The sequence below is a fragment of the Geotrypetes seraphini genome, chromosome 1, assembly GCF_902459505.1.
Source record: "Geotrypetes seraphini chromosome 1, aGeoSer1.1, whole genome shotgun sequence".
NCBI classification, from domain to species: Eukaryota; Metazoa; Chordata; class Amphibia; order Gymnophiona; family Dermophiidae; genus Geotrypetes; species Geotrypetes seraphini.
In genome coordinates, this window is record NC_047084.1 from 88,787,198 (window position 1) to 88,811,871 (window position 24,674).

The 24,674-nt window shown below is 43.0% G+C and overlaps 1 protein-coding gene across 3 annotated transcripts in view; it reads right to left on the minus strand.

Annotated features, from left to right (window-relative positions):
- Positions 1 to 10,470: 10,470 nt before the first annotated feature.
- Positions 10,471 to 24,674, minus strand: part of DYM (dymeclin) — a 685,706-nt gene continuing 671,502 nt past the window's right edge. For all 3 annotated transcript variants that reach the window (XM_033934792.1, XM_033934784.1, XM_033934800.1), the window contains exon 17: positions 10,471 to 12,239. In XM_033934792.1, the coding sequence (XP_033790683.1) occupies positions 12,090 to 12,239 (150 nt within the window). In that variant the 3' untranslated portion in view covers positions 10,471 to 12,089. The remainder of the gene's footprint in view (positions 12,240 to 24,674) is intronic.

Below are 24,674 nucleotides of genomic sequence, written 5' to 3' on the forward strand. Positions count from 1 at the left end.
CCCTTCTGGTGATTCAGACAGGTCGTGACCTGTTTGGGCCGCCGCGGGAGCGGACTGCCGGGCAGGATGGACCTATGGTCTGATCCGGCGGAGGCACTGCTTATGTTCTTATGTTCTCTCTACATGCCTATTGATCGAATCTCCCCCTTCAATGGTCATCCTAATCCTTCCCTCTTGGACAGAAGCCTATAGAAATACATCATTGGGGCAAGAGGATATTGGTGGGCAGGTCCTGGCTACAGGTTCATTTCCTATTTCACCAGAGTGATGTTCTCCTATATGAAGTGCTCCCTCCTCCAAGGCAGCATTGAGACTGCCAGACTGGAGGTAGGACTTCTCTACAACATCCCTATAGGTCTCCTCTATGTACTTCCCTGTTTTCCTCAGCTCCTCAAAGTCTGCTATTCTAGTCTCAAAGAGATCAGACCCATTCCCTGAGTACTAGGAGCTCTTTGCATTGAGTACACACAAAGGACTGCTCACTAACTGGGAGATAGTCAGACATGTGACACTCATTGGAAAAGACTGGAAAGCCTCCATCTTGCTGCTGAACTTCTGTCTGCATCTTGATACTGGTGATTTTGTACTAAATTAGTGTGTTGCAAACTTTCTGGTCGGCGGCACACTAAACCCAGTGCCCCAGCCAGAAGGCACCTGGAAGTGTGCGGTTGTTGAAGTCACGCACATGCATGTCATTGCGTCGACATCCACGCATGCACGGAGGCCCATCTGGCCGCGACCTACTTTGGTGGAGGGATCTGGGAGGATGGGAGGTGGGGGGGAGAGGAGAGACGCCAGCAAGGCGTAGAGTCATCTGTGCCAGCTGACTGCCTACAGGATGTGCCTCTCACCACGAGAGGCACATCCTGTAGGCAGTCAGCTGGCACAGTTGACTCTCCTCCTTGCCAGTGTGTCGTGGCACACCTGAAATCTCAGGAGGGAATGATGTATACTGCTAGTTATACATTAATTCATGGTAATATTTAAGGCTAGATTCACTAAGCCCACCGATCAAGTTCCGACCACTTAACGACCCGATTTCCCTCTGATCCAATTCACTGACCTCTGTCCCGATCATCCTCCGATCCGTGCATGCAAATGAGGGGGAATGGCATTCAAATGTAGGCAGGCAGTGATTCACTAAAAAAAATGAGGGATATCGACTGGGCTGACTGATCCAAAAATAAGCGACTGCTGAGGACTAGTCGCTCAGGTACTTTCCGACTGCCCTGCCGCCCTGATCTCCTGTTCTCTGCTCCGATCTCCTGCTTTCAGTCCAGACTCTCCTGCCCTTCCCCGCAGAGTAAGCCAATGATTTTAACTCGCGGGTTTAAAGAGGGTTAAAACCACAGGCTTGCAAAGAAAAAAAAAAAAAGTAAAGTTTCCTGCATTGTTATTGGTAGGCTCCCATCTAGTTTTAAACGGTATATAAATTTTTAAAATAAATAAATAAATAGACTGTATTTCTAAGAGCTAATTACTTTTGTAACCTTCTAATTGGTTCAAGGGCCTATAAATCAGAGATCAGGCTAGGGGTGGGCGGGAGGGAGGGAATTAAAGTCTAATCTGAGGCTTCCCATGCTTTACACTAACACAGCAATTCTAAAATAACCCCTTTATGTTCAAATCTGTTTTATTATGCAAAACAACAGAAAGCACAACTGCAATAGTAAAACATGGTATACAATGTCACCCAACAACAGCCGCGGAGGACTGGACTCTGATATCCCCCGCGAGTGAACACCACCCCCACCTCACAGAAGAAACCCCCCCTCCAGCTCCCCCCATCCCCCCCCCCCCAATGAACCTACAACTCTCAAGTAGGGTACAGCAATGGTGTCGAGAGGAACGGACTCACAAATGGAGCCTATTCAATACGCGGCTACGACTTTCAGGGGTCAAAATGTGCTAGCCTATGAACTGTAACATAGAAACATGATGGCAGATAAAGGCCAAATGGCTCATCTAGTCTGCCCATCTGCAGTAACCATTATCTCCTCCTCTCCCTATTGGCTAAGGCTCTTAACATTTGCATCTCCTCTTCCTATAGGCTAAGGCTCTGTGCACCTGCATTGTGAGGTCATAGAGCTGCCCATCCGCACTAACCATTAACTCTTTCTTTCCGAGAGATCCCATATTCCTATCCCAGGCTCTTTTGAATTGAGACACAGTCTCTGTCTCCACCACCTCTTCTGGGAGAATGTTCCATATATCTACCACCCTTTCTGTAAAAAAGATTTTCTATGCTAAGAAAAAACGGTTCATAGTCATTCGCGTGTGAGACTTCAGCGCGCCGACAATTTGGCGCAAGACACCAGCACGCCACCTAAAAAGTGACTTTTAAAGAGCTCCGACGCGGGGTGTGAGTGGGGAACCCTCCCAGTTTACTTCATACTCTTTGCGCTGCCGTTGGGGGGAGGGGTTGGGGCGGTTGGAACCCTCCATTAGAGAGTAAACTTAACTTTTTCCCGATTTTTTAGGAAAAAGTTACTTTTTCTCTATAATGTAGGGGGTTGCACCCCTCCCCCCAACAGCAGCGTGAATAGTCTAAGGTAAAGTGGGGGTTGGGTTTTCCCCCACACCCCGCGTCTGAGCTCTTTAAAAGACACTTTTTAGGTGGCGCGCTGGTGTCTTGCGACTAATTGTCGGCCCGCTGAAGTCTCGCGCGCGAATGTCCCATCACTAGAAAAACTATCCCTTAAAACTCCCTTGCTAAATGAGCAGAGTACTTAAAAAAATAAACTTTAAATCTACTCTTTCCCAAGTGTACAAGCAACTTCCCAGCAAAATGCTTGCCAGTGAAGATCTTTCTGTCTCTGGAAGTCCTCACAGCAGCTCTGCCGTTCTACAGTATTGTTAAATCTGCATATTTATGTCCCAGTTTTATGTAAGTCCTATTACTAAGGGGTCCTTTTACTAAGGCCGCCTTCCATGATAAAGAATTTCGATTACTGTTGTTTACATTCTGCTCATTCCAACATTTCAAAATGCAGTTGAAAATCCATCTTTTTTTCAAACTATCTGATCGATTAGCTTTACACTGCTTTCTATGGTATTTTTCATTACTAATCTTTTGTAAACTGCATCGAACTTATGGTTATGCGGGATAGAAGCATGATGTTATGCAAGGCGCACTAATAGATTTAGTGCGCTAAATGCTAAGGCACCCATAGAATATAATGGGTGCCTTAGCATTTATCGTGTGCTAAATTGTTTATTGCACCTTAGTAAAATACAGCCAATAATGTAAATTTGAAACTGGCAAATGGAAATTTAGGGGTTCTTTTACTAAGGCGCGCTAGTGCGTCTTAGCGTGCGCTAAATATTAGTGCAAGCTAAATGCTAACGTGTACTAACACATCCATTATATCCTATGGACACGTTACCACACACTAGCACGCCTTGGTAAAAGGACCCCTAAATTTCCATTTGCCAGTTTCAAATTTACATTATTGGCTGTATTTATTGCTATATTTGGTCATTTTACTATTATCCCACTGTTAATAAAATTGTAAATTCTATGTTAAACTGCTGTACACCACCTTGAGTGAATTTATTTATTAAGGCAATTAATCGAGTCCAATAAATGACATAAATAAATATTCTGCAATCTCAAGATTACTAGATACCTCTCCAGTTTGGGGTACATCACTCCTCCATCACCCATTATTCATTGTTTTCTTAGCTCTCTGCGCTCCAAATGATGTCTCTCTACGTTTTAGGTATCAAATCTCACTTGCCAAACCCTTGACCACTTAGGGGGTTTTTTCTTTTTAGATTATTTTCTATTCCCTAAATGGAATATCCACACCGTTGCACATTTTAGCAGCATCATCTGCAAGAAAAACTGAAACAAACAGAGCTACAGTTTGCATTTAGTTTGCAAATTATAAAATAAATATTAGTTTAACTAAAAGAAGGCTTCCCTGTGGTTTGCAGATCTGAAAGACGGTTCAGTGAAAATGTTCAATTTTAGAATTGAGTCCAGTAAGTCTGTGTCACTCCAAACTGTGCTCTGAAATCACTAAGAATGAATCAGACTTTGGAAGGGGTCTTGCTTAAACTTCCATCTGCCAATTGTCATCTCGCGTTGATATCTGCTTTCGTTGTTTGCTGAACACCAACACCGTGGAGTTATTTAAAAGTACAAAAATAAAATACTGTATATATACAACCCATTTAATTGGAGTCCTTTTTTGAGACTTGTAGTCCAAAACAAGAAAGAAGAGCAATGTTTTTAGTAATATTTATTTATAGAGTGCTGTACAAGATAAATCACGTGAAAATTAATCAGATTTATAGTTGGACAAAATCCTTAGCATCTTAGGAGCTAGTAAATATTTTCAGTAACTTAAATTAGCAGTAAAGGGGCTCTTCAGGCTCCAACTAGGAACGTGGAAACAATTTGCAGCTGAAACAGAACCAAACAGATTTCAGCTTGGTCTAATGTCAATGGGAAACGTGGATCTGGAGGAGATCTGCCAACCCAAGGAGATTCGTGGTTGCTTGTCTTGTGCCTATCTTGGATTTTCTGAAGATCTACAACAGATTTTGGCCATAATGCACCTCCCCCTTTAAAAGAGCTACACTTCTCCCTCCGGATTCGCGGGGGATAGGGGCAGAGCCAGACCGCGAATGGTGAAATACCGTGAATATCTTCTGGTCCGGCTCTGACCCACCCCCGCCTCCCTCCTGTCTTCCCTTCGGCATCCCGGCCTTACCTGGTGGTCTAGCGGGCTTTCGGGGCAGGAGCGATCTTCCTACGCTCCTGCCCCTTGCAGATCACCAATAGGAAATAGCTGCCGTGAGTTCCCATAATCTCTTGAGAGTACGACGGGAACTCCCCACAGCCATTTCCTATTGGCGATCTACACGGGGCAGGAGCGTAGGAAGATCGCTCCTGCCCCGAAAGCCCGCTAGACCACCAGGTAAGGCCGGGACGCCGGGGGGAAGGCTAAACTGTGGTGTTTTTTCCTTTCTTCCCCCTCCCCCCAAAATCGCGAATATGTGAAATCGTGATTGCCGAAACCGCGCATGGGAAGGGGGAAGTGTACATGCTAAAGAGACTTAAACCAAAAGCTGTTTCATTGGTTTGTTTTAAATCTCTTTTAAAGGACACCCCCTAGTGTCAACTGACTGGTGTCTCATGGAATAATATACAACTGCAGATAGCCATTCCAAGGAATTTGTTGCTCTGCTAAGGTACTTTGGGGCTCTTTGACTAAGGGCTCCTTTTACGAAGGTGTAGCCCTTTTCTGCCGTCATTTTTCTATGTTTCTATAAGTCAGGGGGGGTGGGTCATTAGAGTGGGCAGACTTGATGGGCTGTGGCCCTTTTCTGCCGTCATGTTTCTATGTTTTAGCGCGCGCTAGCCGAAAACCTACTGCCTGCTCAAAAGGAGGCGGTAGCAGCTAGCGCGTGGGGCAATTTAGCACGCGCTATTCCGTGCGTTAAGACCCTAGCGGGGTTTTGTAAAAGGAGCCCTAAGTTGCATGCACTTAATGAGGTTTAAATTGGCTCACTGTGGGACACACCCGGGCATCCTGCGGTAATTCCCTGAACTGCGTGCGCAAACCATGTGCTAAAAATTATTTTTATTTTACTGCACAGGGAGCATGTCTGGGGTGGGGTGGGGAGGGTGACAAGTGGGTGTTATTACTGTGTGCTAACTGATTAGTGCAGGATTCAGGTGTGAGCCTTTGGGTCTGTATTATATAAATGGCACCTTAAATTAGGCGTCTTTAGGCACCCTACCGGCGCCTAACTTAAGTGCAAAACGTCATTTAAAAAAAAATAGTGTTTAAGAAAAAAAATGTAGGTGCCTTACAATGCTTAACACCACTTTAGGTGTGGCTAACAGAGGAACTCTGCATCTGAGCCATCTTTCAATATTTATAGTACCGTATTTTCACGCATATAACGCACGCGTTATACACGATTTTACAAACCGAGTATAACCATGCGCGTTATATTCGTGAGCGTGTTGTACACATTTTTTTTTACATAGTTTTCCCCTCCCCCCCCCCCCGACGTCCGATTCACCCCGCAGGACCGCTCGCACCCCCACCCCGAAGGACCGCTCGCACTCGCACCCGCACCCCCACCCCGAAGGACTGCTCGCACTCCCACAGCCTCCCCCCCATCGCGGAGAAGCTGCCTACCGTTGTCCTGCTGCTTCCTCTTCCGGCGGTCCCGCCCTTTCTCTGACGTCAGAGAAAGGGCGGGACCGCCAGAAGAGGAAGCAGCGCAGACGCAGGGCTCAGAGAAGGGGCGGGACCGCCGGCAGAGGAAGCAGCAGGACAACGGTAGGCAGCTTCTCCATGATGGGGGGGGGTGGGGAGGCTGTGGGGGTGCGAGCGGTCCTTCGGGGTGGGGGTGCAAGTGCGAGCGGTCCTTCGGGGTGGCGGTGCGAGCGGTCCTGCGGGGGGGGGGGGGTGAATCGGACGTTGGGGGGCATCAGGCTTTCAAGGTGGGGACAGGACTTCAAGGGGGAGAGGAGAGTCGGGGCGGGCGAAAGGAGAGTCGGGCGGCGACGGGAGAGTCGGGGTGGCATGCGCGGTATATGGGTGTGCGCGGTATATAAAAATTTCTTTACATAAATTACAGTTTCCCGCGCGCTATACCCGTGTGCGCGTTTTACACGGGTGCGCGGTATATGAGTGAAAATACGGTATAGATAAAGAGAATCTGACTCTTTACACCAAAACAGTTCACTCTAACTTAGATAGTATATTAGCGCTGGATAATATATCAATGTTTTATAAATTCTTTCTTAGTCCAGTTTCCTTACAACAGTACATCTTAGGAATTCAGATATCCACCCTTATCGATAGATACAGGTGGTGGGATTCTTCATGATTCCAAGTACTATTTCCCAACTATTTACTTATTTCAATTATTTTATATAAATATAATAAATAATAGACTTAGCTTATTCAAAGTTTTTTGAATGGCTGGTTATACTAGGAGAAGCTATGCTGTAATGTCCAGTTCCCCCGACCTTGAGAAAGTTTGGCGAAATGCGTCGGGAAGGGGAATGGACTTTGAATAAGCTAAGTCTATTATTTATTATATTTATATAAAATAATTGAAATAAGTAAATAGTTGGGAAATAGTACTTGGAATCATGAAGAATCCCACCACCTGTATCTATCGATAAGGGTGGATATCTGAATTCCTAAGATGTACTGTTGTAAGGAAACTGGACTAAGAAACAATTTATAAAACATTGATATATTATCCAGCGCTACTATACTATCTAACACAGGAAGTAGCATTAGGTGTCGTAAAGCGCCTCCGTAGCTGCGATTCACCTGAAAGTTAGGTGCTGGAAAGGTAGGCCTGCGCCTACCATGATTCTATAAACAGTGCCTTTGCATGATTGATATGCGATTGGCGGCTGTTTCATAGGCGGCTGCCACCACCGACGCTGGTTATAGAATCCGGACTATACTGCCTACAAAATAAGTGTCAGGTAGTGCTCCCATGCTAATGTTGTTTTAATGGCCACATGGCTAATGCAAAAAAAAAAAAAAAAAAAAAGGGAAAATTGGTCATTTTACTGCTATGGTCAAAATGGCTTTAGTGCAGTGGTTCCCAACCCTGTCCTGGAGGACCACCAGCCAGTCAGGTTTTCAGGATAGCCCTAATGAATATGCATGAGAGAGATCTGCATATAATGGAGGTGCCAGGCATGCAAACCTGCTCCATGCATATTCATTAGGGCTATCCTGAAAACCCGACTGGCCTGGTGGTCCTCCAGGACAGGGTTGGGAACCACTGCACTAAAGCCATTTTGACCATAGCAGTAAAATGACCAAATCTCTCTCATGCATATTCATTAGTGCTATCCCGAAAACCCGACTGGTTGGTGGTCCTCCAGGACAGGGTTGGGAACCACTGCTTCAGTGCACAGGAAAAACCTGCGTAAGGGTGTGCTAAGCCCATCAAACAAAAAACACGGATCACTTTCAAGCTAATCCAACCCACAATAGACTTGTGTAAATCAAAAGAAGGGGTTTTTTTTTTGGTTCATAAACAGTTGTTATTTTGCAGAATTTGAATACACAGAAAAGTGTATCGACTTGTTCACAATTTAATCTAGTATAAATAACATCCTGCTCAAGCCGTTAATACAGATGCCCTAATTTGAAGAAAACTTTCCCAAATAATAAATTCACTAGGAGGTTGAGGTATCATTTAGAGGCTTAACAGCTCAGTACATAGAACCTCTTATAACATACAGTGGAACTTTGGTTTACGAGCATAGTTCGTTCCAGAAGCATGCTCGTAAACCAAATTGCTCGTATAACAAAGCGAGTTTCCCCATAGGAAGTAAGGGAAATTCACTTGATTGGTTCCACCTCCTTCCTCCCCGGCCACTGGCACTGCTCCACCCCACCCCACCCCATCCCCAAAAGACCCCCTTCCTGAGGCCACTGGTGCACTTCCTCATCCCCCCCCGCGAACCAGCATCGCTCCCCCCCCACTTGCAAATAGCGCCCCCTGTGAACTGGCATCACCCCCCCCTCATGCCCGCCCACCCACCCAAACTGAAGCCTTACCCCCATCTGGCACCGGCACGCAGCACCAACCCACAGGAGGTGCTGGTGCCCGAAGATTGTGCTCCTTGCTGGACTGGGCCTTGAGGTAGGAAAAATTATTTTATTTTCAATTTAGTGATCGAAATGTGTCAGTTTTGAGAATTTATATCTGCTGTATGTGTATGAAAAATGAAAGGAAATAATTACATTACAATTAGTAGGAGAGGGGGCTGGGTGCAGAGCCTGGTATATGTTAGTACACAATTTGGTTCAAAATGTTTTTTTTCTTGTTTTCCTACTCTAAATCTAGGGTGTGTCTTATGGAGCAAAAAATACAAAAACAGTATAAAACTTTCTAGTTAGACACAAACAGAGTTTATGTATAAGGGTGGGATGGGGGTTTGAGGTAAATGATTATATGGTGATCAATATATACAGGTAAGGACCTGAAATAACATATATGTTATAAGAGGTTCTATGTACTGAGCTGTTAAGCCTCTAAATCAGTGTTCTTCAACCACCGGTCCGTAGACTGTTGCCGGTCCACAGAAATTTCCTGCCGGTCCACAGGGCCACCAAGTGCATCAGGCCCAAAACAGTATTTTTCAACTGCTGGTCCACAGTGCGCTCAGTGTGGCATTAATCTTCGAGTCGGCTCCATCTTCCTCACTGATTCAGTGCACAAAGCCACGGGCAGCGGCTCCTACATGTGTCCTGCACCTGAACTGGAAGCCTTCTCTCTGACGTTGCAACGTCAGAGGGAAGGCTTCCAGATGAGGTGCGGGACATGCTATGAGCCGCTGCCCACAGCTTTGTGCACTGAATCAGTGAGGAAGAGGGAGCCGACTCGAAGATTAATGCCACACTGAGCGCACTGTGGACCAGCAGTTGAAAAAACACTGTTTTGGGCCTGATGATAACACCGGCCTGAAGATAACACCGGGGGCGGCATATAATGGCCAGGTGGGAGCAGGCCAGAAGGTAAGGCATAGCATAAAGGGAGGGAGAGAACAAAGGTAGGGGGGAATGATTTTATTTTTGAATTTAGTGATTGAATTATGTCAATTTTCCTGTCAGTGTGCTTTGTGTAGTTTAATTTTGTGGTTAACCATTATGTGTTGTTAATAAGATTATATTGTGTGTATCTGTGAAAAATGAATGGAAAAAATAGTGTTACAATTAGTACTATTACGGGGGCGGGGTCTGGGGTGAAGATTGGATAGAGATGGGCGGGGTCTGGCCCATGACTTAGCCCAGTGTTCTTCAACTTCCGGTCCGCGGACTGATGCCGGTCCACAAAATAATTATTTTATTTCTACCGGTCCATAAGTGTAAAAAGGTTGAAGAACACTGCTCTAAATGATACCTCAACCTCCTAGTGAATTTATTATTTGGGAAAGTTTTCTTCAAATTAGGGCATCCGTATTAACGGCTTGAGCAGGATGTTATTTATACTAGATTAAATTGTGAATAAGTCGATACACTTTTCTGTGTGTTCAAATTCTGCAAAATAACAACTGTTTAAGAGTATGCTAAGGCCATTTTCTACTATAGCTTAGTAAAATAACCTCTAAGATCTGTAAAAAAAAAAAAAAGGTTACAGAAACATTACAAACAAAGAAAGCCAACCCTCTTATTTTCAAAAGCATCAAAAGAAGCCAAACAGAAAGTCAAGCAGCATCATTTTCCATCTTTTAAATGAGAGGCCAGTTGTTTGAAGGACCCAATAACTTCTAAGTAGGAAATGCATACATCATTATGCTCATAAAGTCATAATTTCAAATAAATATAAACCATAGTTCAGTCTGTTCCTGGCCTCCTAATTCTTCTTAGAAAAAAATAGAGCACTACTTTCAGGTGAACAGACAAAAGAAACACTTCTATCAAATCCTTTTCAGGAACACAGTCACTCTTTGGATTGTCAAAATCAAATAATAATGTGCTTCATTTTATCTTTAAAGACAGCCATTAAAAACATACTTTGCTGGGCAAAGAACAGGAAGACTTGCTACCTGTGAATAAGACTTTCCCACTATTTTTGTCTGCATTTAGGTAAGCAATGCATTTAACTAAATATGATTTCAAAGAGATGGCTCTAGATACGGGTGGTTGGTAGGATGGGTGGATGGGGGGTACATGGGGATGTGTGTTCAATACTCCCCCATGAATTCAAGGTCTGCGATTTGCGGTCCTGGTCATTCACGGTATTTTCCGACCACGAATGACCGGGCTGCTTTGACACGCAGCTCCTGATTGGTGAGGCCTGACTTTAGTACAGGAAGAGGCTGTCAGAGCAGATTTCCTTCACTCGCCGGCGCTCCGGCTGCCTCTCCTGTCTCCCCTGCCTAAAAACCGTATTTGCGGTTTTTCAACATTCACGGGGGTTCCTGGAACGGAACCCCCGTGAATATCGGGAGAGTACTATATGTGTGGATCTCTCTATACAGAATTCTACTGCAAGATACAGGTGTACATGTGAAATTTGAAAGAAGAGAGATTTTAAAATCAGTAGAAGCATACCTGAATTCTTTCTTTTACAATGACATTTTTCTTACATGAAAATTGTACCCAAATCTAATTACTTAAAAAAATTATGATCATTTTAGCTTCTTTTGCTGCTGCTTTGCAGTATTCAATACCAAGTTGATCTGGTTTAATCATGAAATGCAACAGCGGCAAATCCAGGACGATATTCTTATTAAACTGATATAAAATGATCATTATAAATTTGAATTATGAAGTTTGAAACCATTATCTCTCTTGCCATCCTCCTCTAAAAAGGAAGACAGAAAAAGGACCCTTTTAAATCTTCTGATCCACTGGGAAATATCCTTTATGGAAATAGTGACCTTAAACCCTGAATTTCAAAATGTCACGCAATGTTAGGGAGGCAAGAGCTGCAGCTTTTTCCGAGACTATCACCCATAGAGGGGATTTGTTTTTGGGGTCTTGATGTATGTTTGGATGATTGATGTAATTATTTATAACTTATTGTAAACCGCCTTGCATTGAACTTACGTGAATTTTCTATATTTGCCTCACTTAAACCAAACAGCTCTCCATTAATCCACACATGGATGGAGCACAGATAGCATCATGCAGACCGACACAAATGATTTTATCCAGTTCAAAACAAAAAGTCCAAATTTTGTACTAGACAAGAGGGAACCAAAATATGTATGTGTACCCAACACAGATTAATTACTTACCACAATTTTATAATCCCTGTATACTTATCCTTGTTGTAAAAAATATTAAATTTTTCTTTCTACCATTGAAATCTTTTCACTGGACATCTAGCTATTTAGATTTTTAAGTGTATAAATATGCATGGCATATTGCATACCAATCTTCCCTTTCACCCATCACTAATTTCTATTGAATGCTTTACTGCAGTTTGGTAGTGAATAGCTGAAGGTATATTGCACGCTGGAATCACTGGCAAGCTTTCTTCTCTGCAAGCACACACTGGTTCAGAGACTCTATAGAGTTTTCTTGTCCGTAGGATGGTCTGTCTCTGCAGGTTTGGGTCTCCATTCTCTCCTCTCAGCCAGAGTCCATTGTGAACAGCTGGATGTTCTCTGGGTTCCAGTACAGCCCCACTGCAGAATTGTAAATAAGCGACCAGACGTATGGGATGAAGAACTCCTCAGGTTGTTCTTCTTCCACATATTTAAACTTCAAATCTGGGAATTTCTGGTGGGAAAAAAAATGATCTCATTAAGTCATCATTTTATATTAGGTTTATATGCACAAATTGATGCAGCCTGCTAAAAATGTTTTTGTGTTTTATTAGAAAACTTGGCACTGGTTCAGCAACTTATATCTATATTTACTCCCGCTTATGCAGGTGAAGCCAAAACATCGGCTGATGCTGGGACCAATATGAAAGTGAGAGACAACAGTGGGAAAATACTGGCAGAATAAAATCATGACAAAGTGCTTCTATCCATAAAGGAAAGCCATTGGATTCTTTATATATTGCCTTTCTGTAGTTCAAACGTGAAAGGACATTTTTGAAAGACTGTCCAAGTCAGAATTGGAATGTCCCAAGTATAATGTCCAAAAACCCCCTCGTCCATCTCATAGACCCGTTTGAACAGGAAAAATGTCCAAAATGAAGAGCTTTTTTCAAAAGTATGATTGAAGTCTACAAAATCCTGAGTGGAGTAGAATGGGTACAAGTGGATCGATTTTTCACTCCGTCAAAAATTACAAAGACCAGGGGACAATCGATGAAGTTACAGGGAAATATTTTTAAAACCAATAGGAGTAATTTTTTTCACTCAGAGAATGGTTAAACTCTGGAACGCGTTTCCAGAGGATGTGGTAAGAGCGGATAGCATAGCTGGATTTAAGAAAGCTTTGGACAAGTTTATGGAGGAAAAGACCATAGCCTGTTATTGAGAAAGACATGGGGAAGCCACTGCTTGCCCTGGATCGGTAGCATGGAATTTTGCTACTTGTTGGGTTTTGGCCAGGTACTAGGGACCTGGATTGGCTTCTGTGAGAACGGGCTACTGGGCTTGATGGACCATTGGTCTGACCCAGTAAGGCTATTCTTATGTTCTTATAAAATAGTAGGCTCCCACCCTCCCACTGGGAACATTATAGGAGGACAAGTCAAGACTATATACACATAGTACATCTTTCAAAAAATGTTTAAGATATGAGGAATTTAGTAACAGTTCTAAAATAAGTTAGAATTAGAGTAACTAAAATTATTTTGGGAGTGTAAATACTGTGAATATGGTACACATCGTCAGAAAAATTAGGATGCATGTATTGTGTTTCCCCCAAAATAAGACAGTGTCTTATATTAATTTTGGACCCAAAAAACACAATAGGTCTTAGGTATGCACATGATCATCTCTCCCTTCCTCTCCTTCACCCCAATTCTTCCTCTTTCCTTTCTCTCTCCCACATGTGCAGCATCTTTCCTCCCCTCCCTCCCATCCCCCTGTGTAGTAGAAGTTTGCCCAGCTTCTATCCTTCCCACTCTGCCATTCCTCGTGCAGCAGAACCCTTGTCCAGCTTCTATACTTCCTTCCCTCCCATCCCTTGTGCAGCTGAACCCTTGAGCACCTCCCCTGCTCCCACAGTGCAGCCGAACACTTGCTGACCCTCCATCCTTCCCTCCCCGCCAACCGCGAGCAACCCCTACCTTCATCCAAAGCAGCGTTGGGCCTGCAGCACTCTAAACAGGCTGCTTCAGTCTTGTCCATCAGGGAATTCACTCTGCCGCATTACTGATGACGTCATTAGTAACGTAGCAGAGTGAATTCCCCAATAGACAAGGCTGAAGCAGCCTGTTTAGAGTGCTGCCGGCCTGACGCTGCTTTGGATGAAGGTAGGGCTTGCTCGTGGTCAGCGGGGAGGGAAGGATGGAGGGTCAGCAGGGGTCAGCTGCTTGGTGGGGGTAGCGGTGGGGGAGCAGAAGATGCTGTCGGCGAATCCCGGGACTAGGGCTTATTTTTGGGGTAGGGCTTATATTAAGACCTACCCCGAAAGTCAAGCTAAAGCTTATTTTTGGGGAAACACGGTAATTAGTTTGCTTAGTTGGAACAGAATCTATTTAGGAGGGTGTAAATATAGCATATTTAGGGGAAGGTTCTCAAATGTTGTCGGTAAAATCTGACAGGCTGCTGTCGCGCTACTACTGTAATTATTTAAAAAAGGCGAGTCATTCTTTAAAAAAAAGTACATATAAATGAGGTTGGTGGAGAGTCATGTAGGGTTGCTAAATTTGCATGGGCCAATCGCAGGTGCTAGAGGTCAGCACATGTGCAGAATAAACGCACAAATAAGCCGGCCAGAGGGATGCCTCCTACCTCCGGCCAGTAGGTCCTTCTCTTACAAAATAGCAGGCCTCCACCTCCCCAGTGCAATCAGAGCCTTAGGACCCTCCCTGGATGTGAAAGGGAGGGGCCTAAGGCTCTGATTGGCCCAGACACCTAAGGCTCCTCCTATGCATTTGACATCATTGTGTTGACGTCTGCACACTTCCGGGTGCCCTCCAGCCGCTGTTTAGAGTGCCACAGCTGTGGATAGTTTGCGAGACACTGATCTATGTAAATAGAATTGGTTGTATCCACAGAAAGGTGGTATTTCAAATCCATGACCCTTTATTACAAATGACTGTGCATAAAAAGTGTCTCTCTAAATTTAGAATTCCAAACCTGTGGCTAAAGCTACAGCTTAAAATACTTATTAAAAGAAAATCATTTTTCCAAAGAACGTATCAGGCTGTTTCCAGAAATGTTTACGATTGGGTAATTATAGCTGCAGCATTTAGTTTGAAGAGAATTACGATAACAGCTGGTATATAATTGTTACAATAAAGGAAGTAATCTTTCTTAGGCTCACCACCCTAGTCGGCAGATTAACCATACCCCCCTAACTGTATCCCTCAATCTGGCATCCTGTTTGTTTAGATTGTAAGCTCTTTCAAGCAGGGACTATCTCAGTCGTGACTCTGTTCAGCGCTGCGTATATCTGGTAGCACTCTATAAATAAATAGTAGTAGTAGGTTGAATTAAGGAGGAATAGATTACACCAGCTCTAGTGGCCCTTATTCATGAAACTAGACAAATTCTAGAATTCCTATTTTCACCAATAAGACATTGTGGAATCTTTACAACTCCCAGGTTACACAGGAAGTCCCAAAAAACAACTCTGAGGCAGAGCACTACCTGGCAGAACTATGTTCAGCAATCTTCAGCACTAGCTTGAAGGGAAGAATGCTCTTGAAATACCCCATATGATATCTTGTAACATCTGGGATGTCAGAGAGGTCTTCCAATCAATTAAAGAACAGACCTAAACCATTTTGAGAGTGCCATCAAATAATAAAACATTTTGAACATGGTTTTCAACTTTTATTATGTGTTTGTTATTTGAAATAGGGTTTCTTAAGCCGTGCACAGTACCAGTTATTGGTTAAACTGGCTTGTCTGAAGTCTGACCCCCCCCCCACCCCAATGCCCCTTCTCAGGCCTGGATGAAAAAATGCACTAGCTTCCACTGCACACTTCTAGCTGAAGTGTTTCTAGGGATGTATTTAGGCTAGGGAAGAAAAGTGTGTGTTCAATTTTCAAATTTATTTAGGCGTAGATTCTGTAAAGGATGCCTAACTGTAGGTGTCTATGATTTGGACGTCCATCGGCAAATAAAGTGGATAATAAGGCCAATTAATGACTTTAACAAGCATTAATTGGAACTTAAATGTCCAAACGCTGGACGCGATTCTACAAATAGACGTCCACAATTTTGTGGACACCATCAGAAAAAGCTGCGCCCAAAAAGTAGGCGTGGTCATGGAGTAGACATGGCAATTGATGTGGACGTCTTTAGTGAGATTAGCATATTTATGAGTTAGTCTACCTTATGTCTAGGCGATTGAAAAGCAGGTCTACTTTTGAGCACGACTTGCGCGGTTGATAAACGTGAGTTAGGTGGACGGGACTTAGGTGGGCTTTGGACTTCTCCCATGCGTTCTGCTAAATAGGTTTATGGGGCTTTTATTTTTCTTTATTAAGCTCAAAATACATTTAATAATGTGCGCCACATAAACAGGGCACATGAATACAGATATATTGAATGCAACATCTATTTTTGTGGGCAAACAGCAATGGTATTTGCTAATTATAGGAAAAGATCCATTAACAAGCACAGCTCATGATAAAGATATCTTTATATTGCTTACTTAAAAAGCTTCTCTTTTTCTGAGTAAAGAGTGCTGCAATGTGCAAAATCTTGAAAGAGCTGCATTAAGCAAGCAAGACTCATGAAAATTTTTTTTGCATAGATAACTTCATTTCCAAAAGGTTAAGAACAGAAAAAGGAGATAAAGACCTCACCATGGCTTCTAGTTCAAAGCAAATGGACATCTCCAGTTGCACAATGGTAACCTCATTGTGAGATCATCAAGGTGCACCTGGAAGGTAGAATGCCACTAATAAAATAAGAATATGTGCTGGGGGAGCTGACCATACTTGGGATTCAAACCCATGACCCATGAGAACAGGGCTTTTACCCATTGAGCCACAGCAGCTTCCATTCAGATGGCTCTTCCTGACATGTGATAATATACCTGAGGAGATCATACCTTGGCCCATGAGATTTTTGGCGCCTGTAAGGAAGAGATGGGAAAGGAAAGTGGGCTTCAGAGTCCCAAAATAAAGGGCCATAAAATTCCTTTAGGCGTCAGCAGGTATTTTCACATTGAGGCCAGAGGTAGTAAGAAGGAAGAACTGAATTTGGTTACCCTGGGACCAAGATAATAAATTGACTCTGACAATTGCAGATGGAAAAGGGTTACAAAATTTGTAGTATGGAGCCTAGCCTTTGGTCTAGGAGGGACTGGTAGACTGGTTAAGCTCCATGCCGTTCCTTCCTAGTCCAATTCAGGGTCTTCGTTTTTAATTTTAAAAGCAAATTTTTCTTATATTATTTTGTATTACAATTAAATTGTGAAGTATAGCTGCAAATAATTTATATTAAAATTTTTGATTTGCCAAAGAAAAGGTATAGATTAAAACAATTTTTATTGGCAACAGCCCCTGAGTTTTAAATTAATTTCTTTTCTGGGAAAAACGCATTTATTTGGCCAAGCAGCATAGTCAGGATGCACGTCTAAGTTGGGCACCAGGTTTCTGCACAAGAATCGGTGCTATGCGCTGTTCAATATTGGGCGCTGAACCTGGGGCACCCTTTAGAGAATTAAGCTGGGTGAGTCTCACATCCATAGTGAGTAAACTCATGGAAACACTAATTAAGCATAAATTAGATACAATCCTAGACGAGAAGAATCTACGGGATCCCCGCCAACATGGATTTACCAGAGGCAGGTCCTGCCAATCCAATCTGATTAGTTTCTTTGACTGGATAACAAGGAAACTGGATGTGGGTGAGTCCCTGGACGTCGTTTACTTAGACTTTAGTAAAGCTTTTGATAGCGTTCCGCACCGCAGACTATTGAACAAGATGAAATCAATGGGACTGGGAGAGACGTTAACTACATGGGTCGGTGATTGGCTAAACAGTAGACTTCAGAGAGTGGTGGTAAATGGTGCCCCTTCAAAAACGTCGGAGGTGATCAGTGGAGTGCCTCAGGGCTCGGTCTTGGGCCCGATCCTCTTCAACATATTTGTGGGAGATCTGACTCAGGGGCTTCAGGGTAAAATCACATTATTCGCCGATGACGCCAAACTATGCAACATAGTAAGTGAGAACACCTTACCAGACAGTATGACGCAGGACCTACTTCTATTGGAACATTGGTCCTCGACTTGGCAGCTAAACTTCAATGCTAGAAAATGTAAGGTCATGCACCTCGGCAGCAGGAATCCATGCAAAACTTACACACTAAATGGTGAAACCTTAGTTAGGACCAAGGCGGAACGTGATTTGGGGGTGATCATTAGCGAAGACATGAAGACTGCCAATCAAGTGGAGAAGGCTTCATCAAAGGCAAGACAAATGATGGGATGCATCCGAAGAAGTTTTATCAGCCGGAAGCCCGAAGTTATAATGCCATTGTACAGATCCATGGTGAGGCCTCATCTGGAGTATTGTGTACAATTCTGGAGGCCACATTACCAAAAGGATGTGCTGAGAGTTGAGTCGGTTCAAAGAATGGCCACCAAAATGGTCTCGGGACTCAAAGACCTCCCGTATGAAGAAAGGCTGAATAAATTGCAGCTATATTCACTTGAAGAACGTAGAGAGAGAGGAGACATGATAAAGACGTTTAAATATATCACCGGCCGTATTGAGGTGGAGGATGATATCTTCTTTTTTAAAGGCCCCTCTGCCACAAGAGGCCATCCGCTGAAAATCAGGGGTGGGAAATTTCATGGCGACACCAGGAAGTTCTTCTTCACCGAAAGGGTGGTCGATCGTTGGAATGAACTTCCACCTCAGGTGATTCAGGCCAGCAGCGTGAAGGATTTTAAAAGGAAATGGGATACACATGTGGGATCTCTAGGGGGGTAAATTCAAGGGGGTAGGGTTGTTGGAGTGGGCAGACTTGATGGGCTGTGGCCCTTTTCTGCCGTCATCTTCTATGTTTCTATGTTTCTATCTACTGAATCTGGTTCATTGCGTGCAAATGTGAATAATACTAGAAATTATGCATTTATGTACACACTTACATGCATAGATGCTAGCATTGCTCCTAAATGTTATTCAGAAATACCTGTTTAACTTACTTAGTGTGTATTTGCAAGGAAGGCTTCCTTCCTTTATGTCAAGTCCAGGGAACTGCTACATGTATGGTAGATAAAAACATAAGAATAGCCATACCGGGTCAGACCAATGGTCCATCTAGCCCAGTATCCTGTTTCCACAGCGGCCAATCCAGGTCACAAGTATCTGGCAAAACCCCAAATAGTAGCAACATTCCATGCTATTGATCCCAGAGCAAGCAGTGGCTTCCCCCATGTCTGTCTCAATAGCAAAGTAAGAACGTTTCCTCCAGGAACTTGTCCATACCTTTTTTACACCCAACTATGTTAAATGCTGTTACCACTGCTTTGGCAATGCGTTCCAGAGCTTAACTATTCTCTGAGTGAACAAATATTTCCTCCTATTGATTTTAAAAGTATTTCTCTGTAACTTCATTGAGATCAACAAAACAACCCAGAAAGCTTTTCTAACCATGAGAAATCTCCGTAAAATCAGAAAATTCTTTGACCAAGCACAATTTAGACTAATCGTCCAATCCCTAGTCTTAGGTCTGCTGGATTATTGCAACTCCCTATATCTTCCTTGTCCAGCCACTATGATAAAACAACTCCAGACCATACAAAACACCGCCCTCAGATTGATCTACTCACTCAAAAAATATGATCACATAACAACTGCCTTCTTAGACTCTCACTGGCTACCCATACAAGCACGAATCCAATTCAAATTCCACTGCCTGATATTCAAAGCATTACACGGCTCTTCCCCCTCCTATCTAAACAACCGCTTAAACCAAATCTCCACCTCAAGACACAGAAGAACCTCGAACCCTTTCGCCTTCCCCCCACTCAAAGGCACACAACGCAAGAAAATGTTTGACAACCTTCTGGCAACACAAGCAGCAAAAATCAACCATTCCATCTCCAATCTTATGACAATATCAGACAACTTCAAAACATTCAGAAAAGAAATCAAAACCCTGCTTTTCAAAAAATTCATCCAAATATCTTAACCCCTCCTCTTTTACCTCCAGAAGATTCACCTACCTTCAGATAACCTTCCCCCAAATTACCCACCTTAACACCTTCCAATTAAACAAATACCATAAATAGATTGTAACCTACCCTCTCTAACTGCATTCCATATGTATTTTTCATACAGTTCTTCACTGTCAGTTTAATTTCCATCCTATAAGTTCACATAGAATTTTTCTTTTTTCAACCATCTTTATTTTCTCTTCTTTATTAATTTCCAGGTACTTTAGTTAGATTGTGAGCCTTCGGGACAGTAAGGGAATTTTTTAAATACCTTCTTACTTCTCATTTATAATCTTAATGTATATTTTCTTCAAACCGCTTAGAACCTAACGGATGTAGCGGTATATAAGAAATAAATTACATTACATTACATATTGTATTGGTTATTTATTGTTCTCCTTATACAAAGTGAATCACAGGTTAACGCACATAATAAATTTCAACATGCAACATGTACAAACAGAAATATAAATCAAATACAGTAAAACCTTGGATTGCAAGTAACTTGGACTGCAAGTGTTTTGCAAGACAAGCACAAGTACATAAGTATACACATCACAACTGAGTCGATGGTTCTTCTCTTTCTGACGCCGCAAGAGTGTAGTGACTATTCTAAACGAGTAAAGTCTTGCAATACGAGTACATACAGCATACACGCGTCACATCATCCCAACTGTGTTGATGGTTCTTCTCTCTCTGATGCTGCTAGAGTGTAGTGACTGTTCTAAACGAGCAGAGTTTTGCAATACGAGTATATATAGTATACACGCGTCACAACATCTCAATTGAGCCAATGGTTCTTCTCTCTCTGACGCTGCAGGACTGTAATGACTGTTCTAAATGAGCGAGGTCTTGCAATACAAGTACGTGTAGTATTTTGTATTAACGTTTTTGGGTTGTGGAACGAATCGTCTGAGTTCCCATGATTTCTTATGGGGAAATTTGTTTTGATATACGAGTGCTTTGGATTACTTCTGGAACGAATTATGCTCGCAAACCAAGGTTTTACTGTAATAGAATACAAAACACAAAAAATTGTCATATGTAGCAAGATCCAAAGTCAGGTACACTGCGCCAAGCCATCACTCCTGGAGGACACTAAACAAAGCACACAGTAAAAATTTACATTAATCATCACTGTACCTTCATTCAATAAGTTAAGAACCAGATGTTCTCCGAGACACTAACAGTAAACCCTCCACCCCTCTTTATCCCACGACACTGGACAGTATTCATTCACAATCACCATATCAGTATCTTCCATCCCACGATTCAGTCACTCCTAAAACATCCAAATCATACTCCTCAATCGTTTCACTTATCACAACCGCCTTTGCCTTAACAGAATGTGCATTAATTAACCCCATATGCAACATTTCCCCATCCACCCGACCCCCCCTCTCCAGGGCACCGATACCAAATTTCTACCACTTTCACGGAGGACAGGTCTCCTTACCCCCTCCAGTTGGCCATACCATCCTTGTCCGATAACCACTGGGGTCTTCTGCATGTCCCAACCACTGTCTGAAACACCGGCCCAAACATAGGAACTCCTTAGTTGCATTCCTTTGTCACCTCTCCCCCCCCTGTAGTCCAATGTTTCTCAACTCAGTCCTGGAATACCCTCTTGCCAGTCAGGTTTTCAGGATATCCACAGTTAATATGCATGAAAGAAATTTGCATATAATGGAGGCAGTGTAGGAAAATCAAGTTTATGCATATTCATTGTGGATATCCTGAAAACCTGACTGGCAAGAGGGTATTCTAGGACTAAGTTGAGAAGCACTGCCTTAGTCTTCGTACTTTTGATGGAGTAAAAAAAAAGATTCACTTGTACCCATTCTACACTACTCAGGATTTTGTAGACTTCAATCATTTTTCCTCTCAGCTGTCTATTTTCCATGCTGAAGAGCCATAACCTCTTTCGTCTTTCCTCATACGAGAGGAGTTCCATCCCCTTTATCATCTCGGTTGCTCTTCTTTGAGCTTTTGATCTCTACCTGTCTTTTTTTTTTCCTGACTTATGCTCACACACCCCTTTGCAGAATCCTTAGCAACTGCACGGCAAACCGATGATCCAACAGATGGGACTTCCTATGTACTCGCACACATTTAAGTCCTGGGCTCTTTGCTGAGCCCTCATGCAAACAGAGAAGGGAGTCAGCGAAGCTTCATCACAGTATTTTCAACTCGTAACTTATTAACAGAGGTCACAATCGAGTGATTGCATGGAAACACCATATGCTTGGCAGCTATGTAAAAGAGGTGGTTTATGAAGGAATGTGTAAATATATCCCAAATTACTCTATCAACATCTTACCAAATTTGCTCCACAGGAAAAATGAGTCATAGTAAACTGTCAGTCTCTGCTTATAAAAGTTAAAAAAAAAAAAATAATCATAATTTCATACAGGTGCTTATGTATTTTCCCCTTTTCTCTTCATATAACCTCAAATTATAGTTGAGGTGATTCATGACGTTGTCATTTTTGAGCCGAATTAGTAACCTCCTGCTCCGCATGCCTGGAAACAGCACTTCTTATAAGCAATTTGATTCAGTGGCTAACACATGTCCAGTGCACTAAGAATATATGTGTGTTTCCATGGTGATCTGCGTGCTGTGCTGTAATTATGCCCATTTGCATATGTACTAGGAACGGTGTCAGGTCAAAAGCGCGCCGGGACAGAGGCGCGAGCAGACAACTGAGCGCAGCGTGGAGGCGCGCGCCGAAGAAAAAGACTGTTTTTAGGGACTACGACGGGGTGTGTGGGGGGATCCCCCACTTTACTTTATACAGATCGCGCCGCGTTGTGGGGGCTTTGGGGGGTTGTAACCCCCCACATTTTACTGAAAATGTAACTTTTTCCCTGTTTTTAGGGAAAAAGTTACGTTTTCACTAAAATGTGGGGGGTTACAAGTAACCCCCCACAACACCGCCGCGATCTGTATTAAGTAAAGTGGGGGGGGGGCTCCCCAACAAAACCCCCCGTCGCAGCCCCTAAAAACAGTCTTTTTCTTCAGCGCGTGCCTCCGTCTTGCGCTCAGTTGTCGGCATGCGCCTTTGTCTTCCGCGTTACTGTCTATGAACCACTAGGAACCAGTAAAGATTAATCTGTTTGATAAATTTATTATCTATATCAGAAGGTCCTGATACAGTAGTATGCATTTCTATTGTTGTGTTTTTAAACGATTGTTTTTAACTACTACAGTATAATCTCATTATAACAGACTTGCTTATAACGGAACCTCGTCTATAGCGGACGAGGTCCGCTGGTCCCAGCTGTGCGCCTTTATAAACATGCAGAAAATCATCACATATAACTCACATATAACGGACTTTCGGATATAACGGACAACCACGAGCAGTGACAAACTTGCTGCCCACTTTGGCGCTCTCTCAGACGTCACACTTCCTCCTAGAAGTGACATCAGAGAAAGTGCCGAAGTTGACATGGGCAGAAAGTCCATCGCTGCTCACGCCAAAGTTAAAAAGGTACAGGGAAGGGGCATGGGCATGAGGCAGGGGGAGGAGTGGGAAAGGGGTGGAGATAAGGAGGGGTGCCAGTGCCCCAAGGAAGACCATGCCCGGGGCAGACCTCCCCTGTGGGGTATGAAAGTTAGGCATATTGTATGTACATATCTGGAATAGCAAATATTTATTCCACACATTTATTTAAATCCTTTCCATTCTGCCATTCGATAGGTTGGTTATAACTGAAATGTTCATATTACTGGTGTTTCTTAGTCTCCCGGTACATTGTTGGCAATTAGAGGATTGTACTGCATTGCATAAGGCTTCTGCTTAGTGTAATATTACACGAGGAGGTTTTTTATGCCAGTGATTATATCTACCCTGATTAAGCCTCCTATTTATCTGTAACTTTACCAAGTCGTCTGGATGGAGGAGGGGATATGAGGCTTTTTCCTATCTCGCGGTAATTTCCACAGCAAGGACCCTTAGAGCAGATGCTTGATAATCCCCACTTGCCCCAATTCTAGGGATTCAAGGCACATATGTGATTAGCTCTGTAGGTTTGACACGGTTTTTGTGTCTGCTGTAAACTTTTTGAGAGTGTGGTTTGAAATTATTATTTTTCTCATATAGGCTTGTGTGTGTTGGGCCATATTACTGGTGTATCATGTAAGTTTCTGCACTGCTCATCATTTCACAGCTATGGCACCTCCCCTTTGACCCTATGGTCAGCAACATGATCGTCTGTATTCCTCATATTCCTACATTTTAAAATTTTATTTTAGGCATTAGATTGTCCATCCATCTCCTTTAATAAAATCCCCCAAAGAGCTGTGGGTGGTCCAAACTAGTATAAGAAGGAAACGAACACAATGCTAACAGTGATAAATGCAGTTTTGATTCCTACAATTGATTATTGTAATGCCCTCTACTTAAGATTTTTTTTAAAAATTGTAATCCGAGCATTACAACTTGTCGTCCGCACCCTTAGGGCAAGGGGCCCCAGGAGGCAGGGACGATAATTATGCCTTTGTGACCTAAGGTAGGATACACAAGGAATGTCAGGATATACACTTAGTGGTTCAGGATTTTCACCAACACAAAAACCAGAGGAGTCAAGGCGAAAATCCGGACTGGATTTATTCAATTCCACCATAGGAAGGGGCCAATACCCTTGGTCCCGAATCCTTCAAATAAATCAAGGAGCTTTTCCAAACAAGAAAGAAAACAGCATAATGTTCTTAGTCACATATTGCCAAAATCATAAATCCAAACAGCTCCAAAAGAAAGGCAAAGGAAAGACTCTGTACTCTGGAGTCCTAACTTTAAAGTACTTGGCTGCACTACGCAGGAAAATACAAACAGTCTTCTTGGTTTTTTCAGAACACAAAATTTGTCCAAAAAAAGGAGCAGTGTCCCAGCACTGCTCTATGT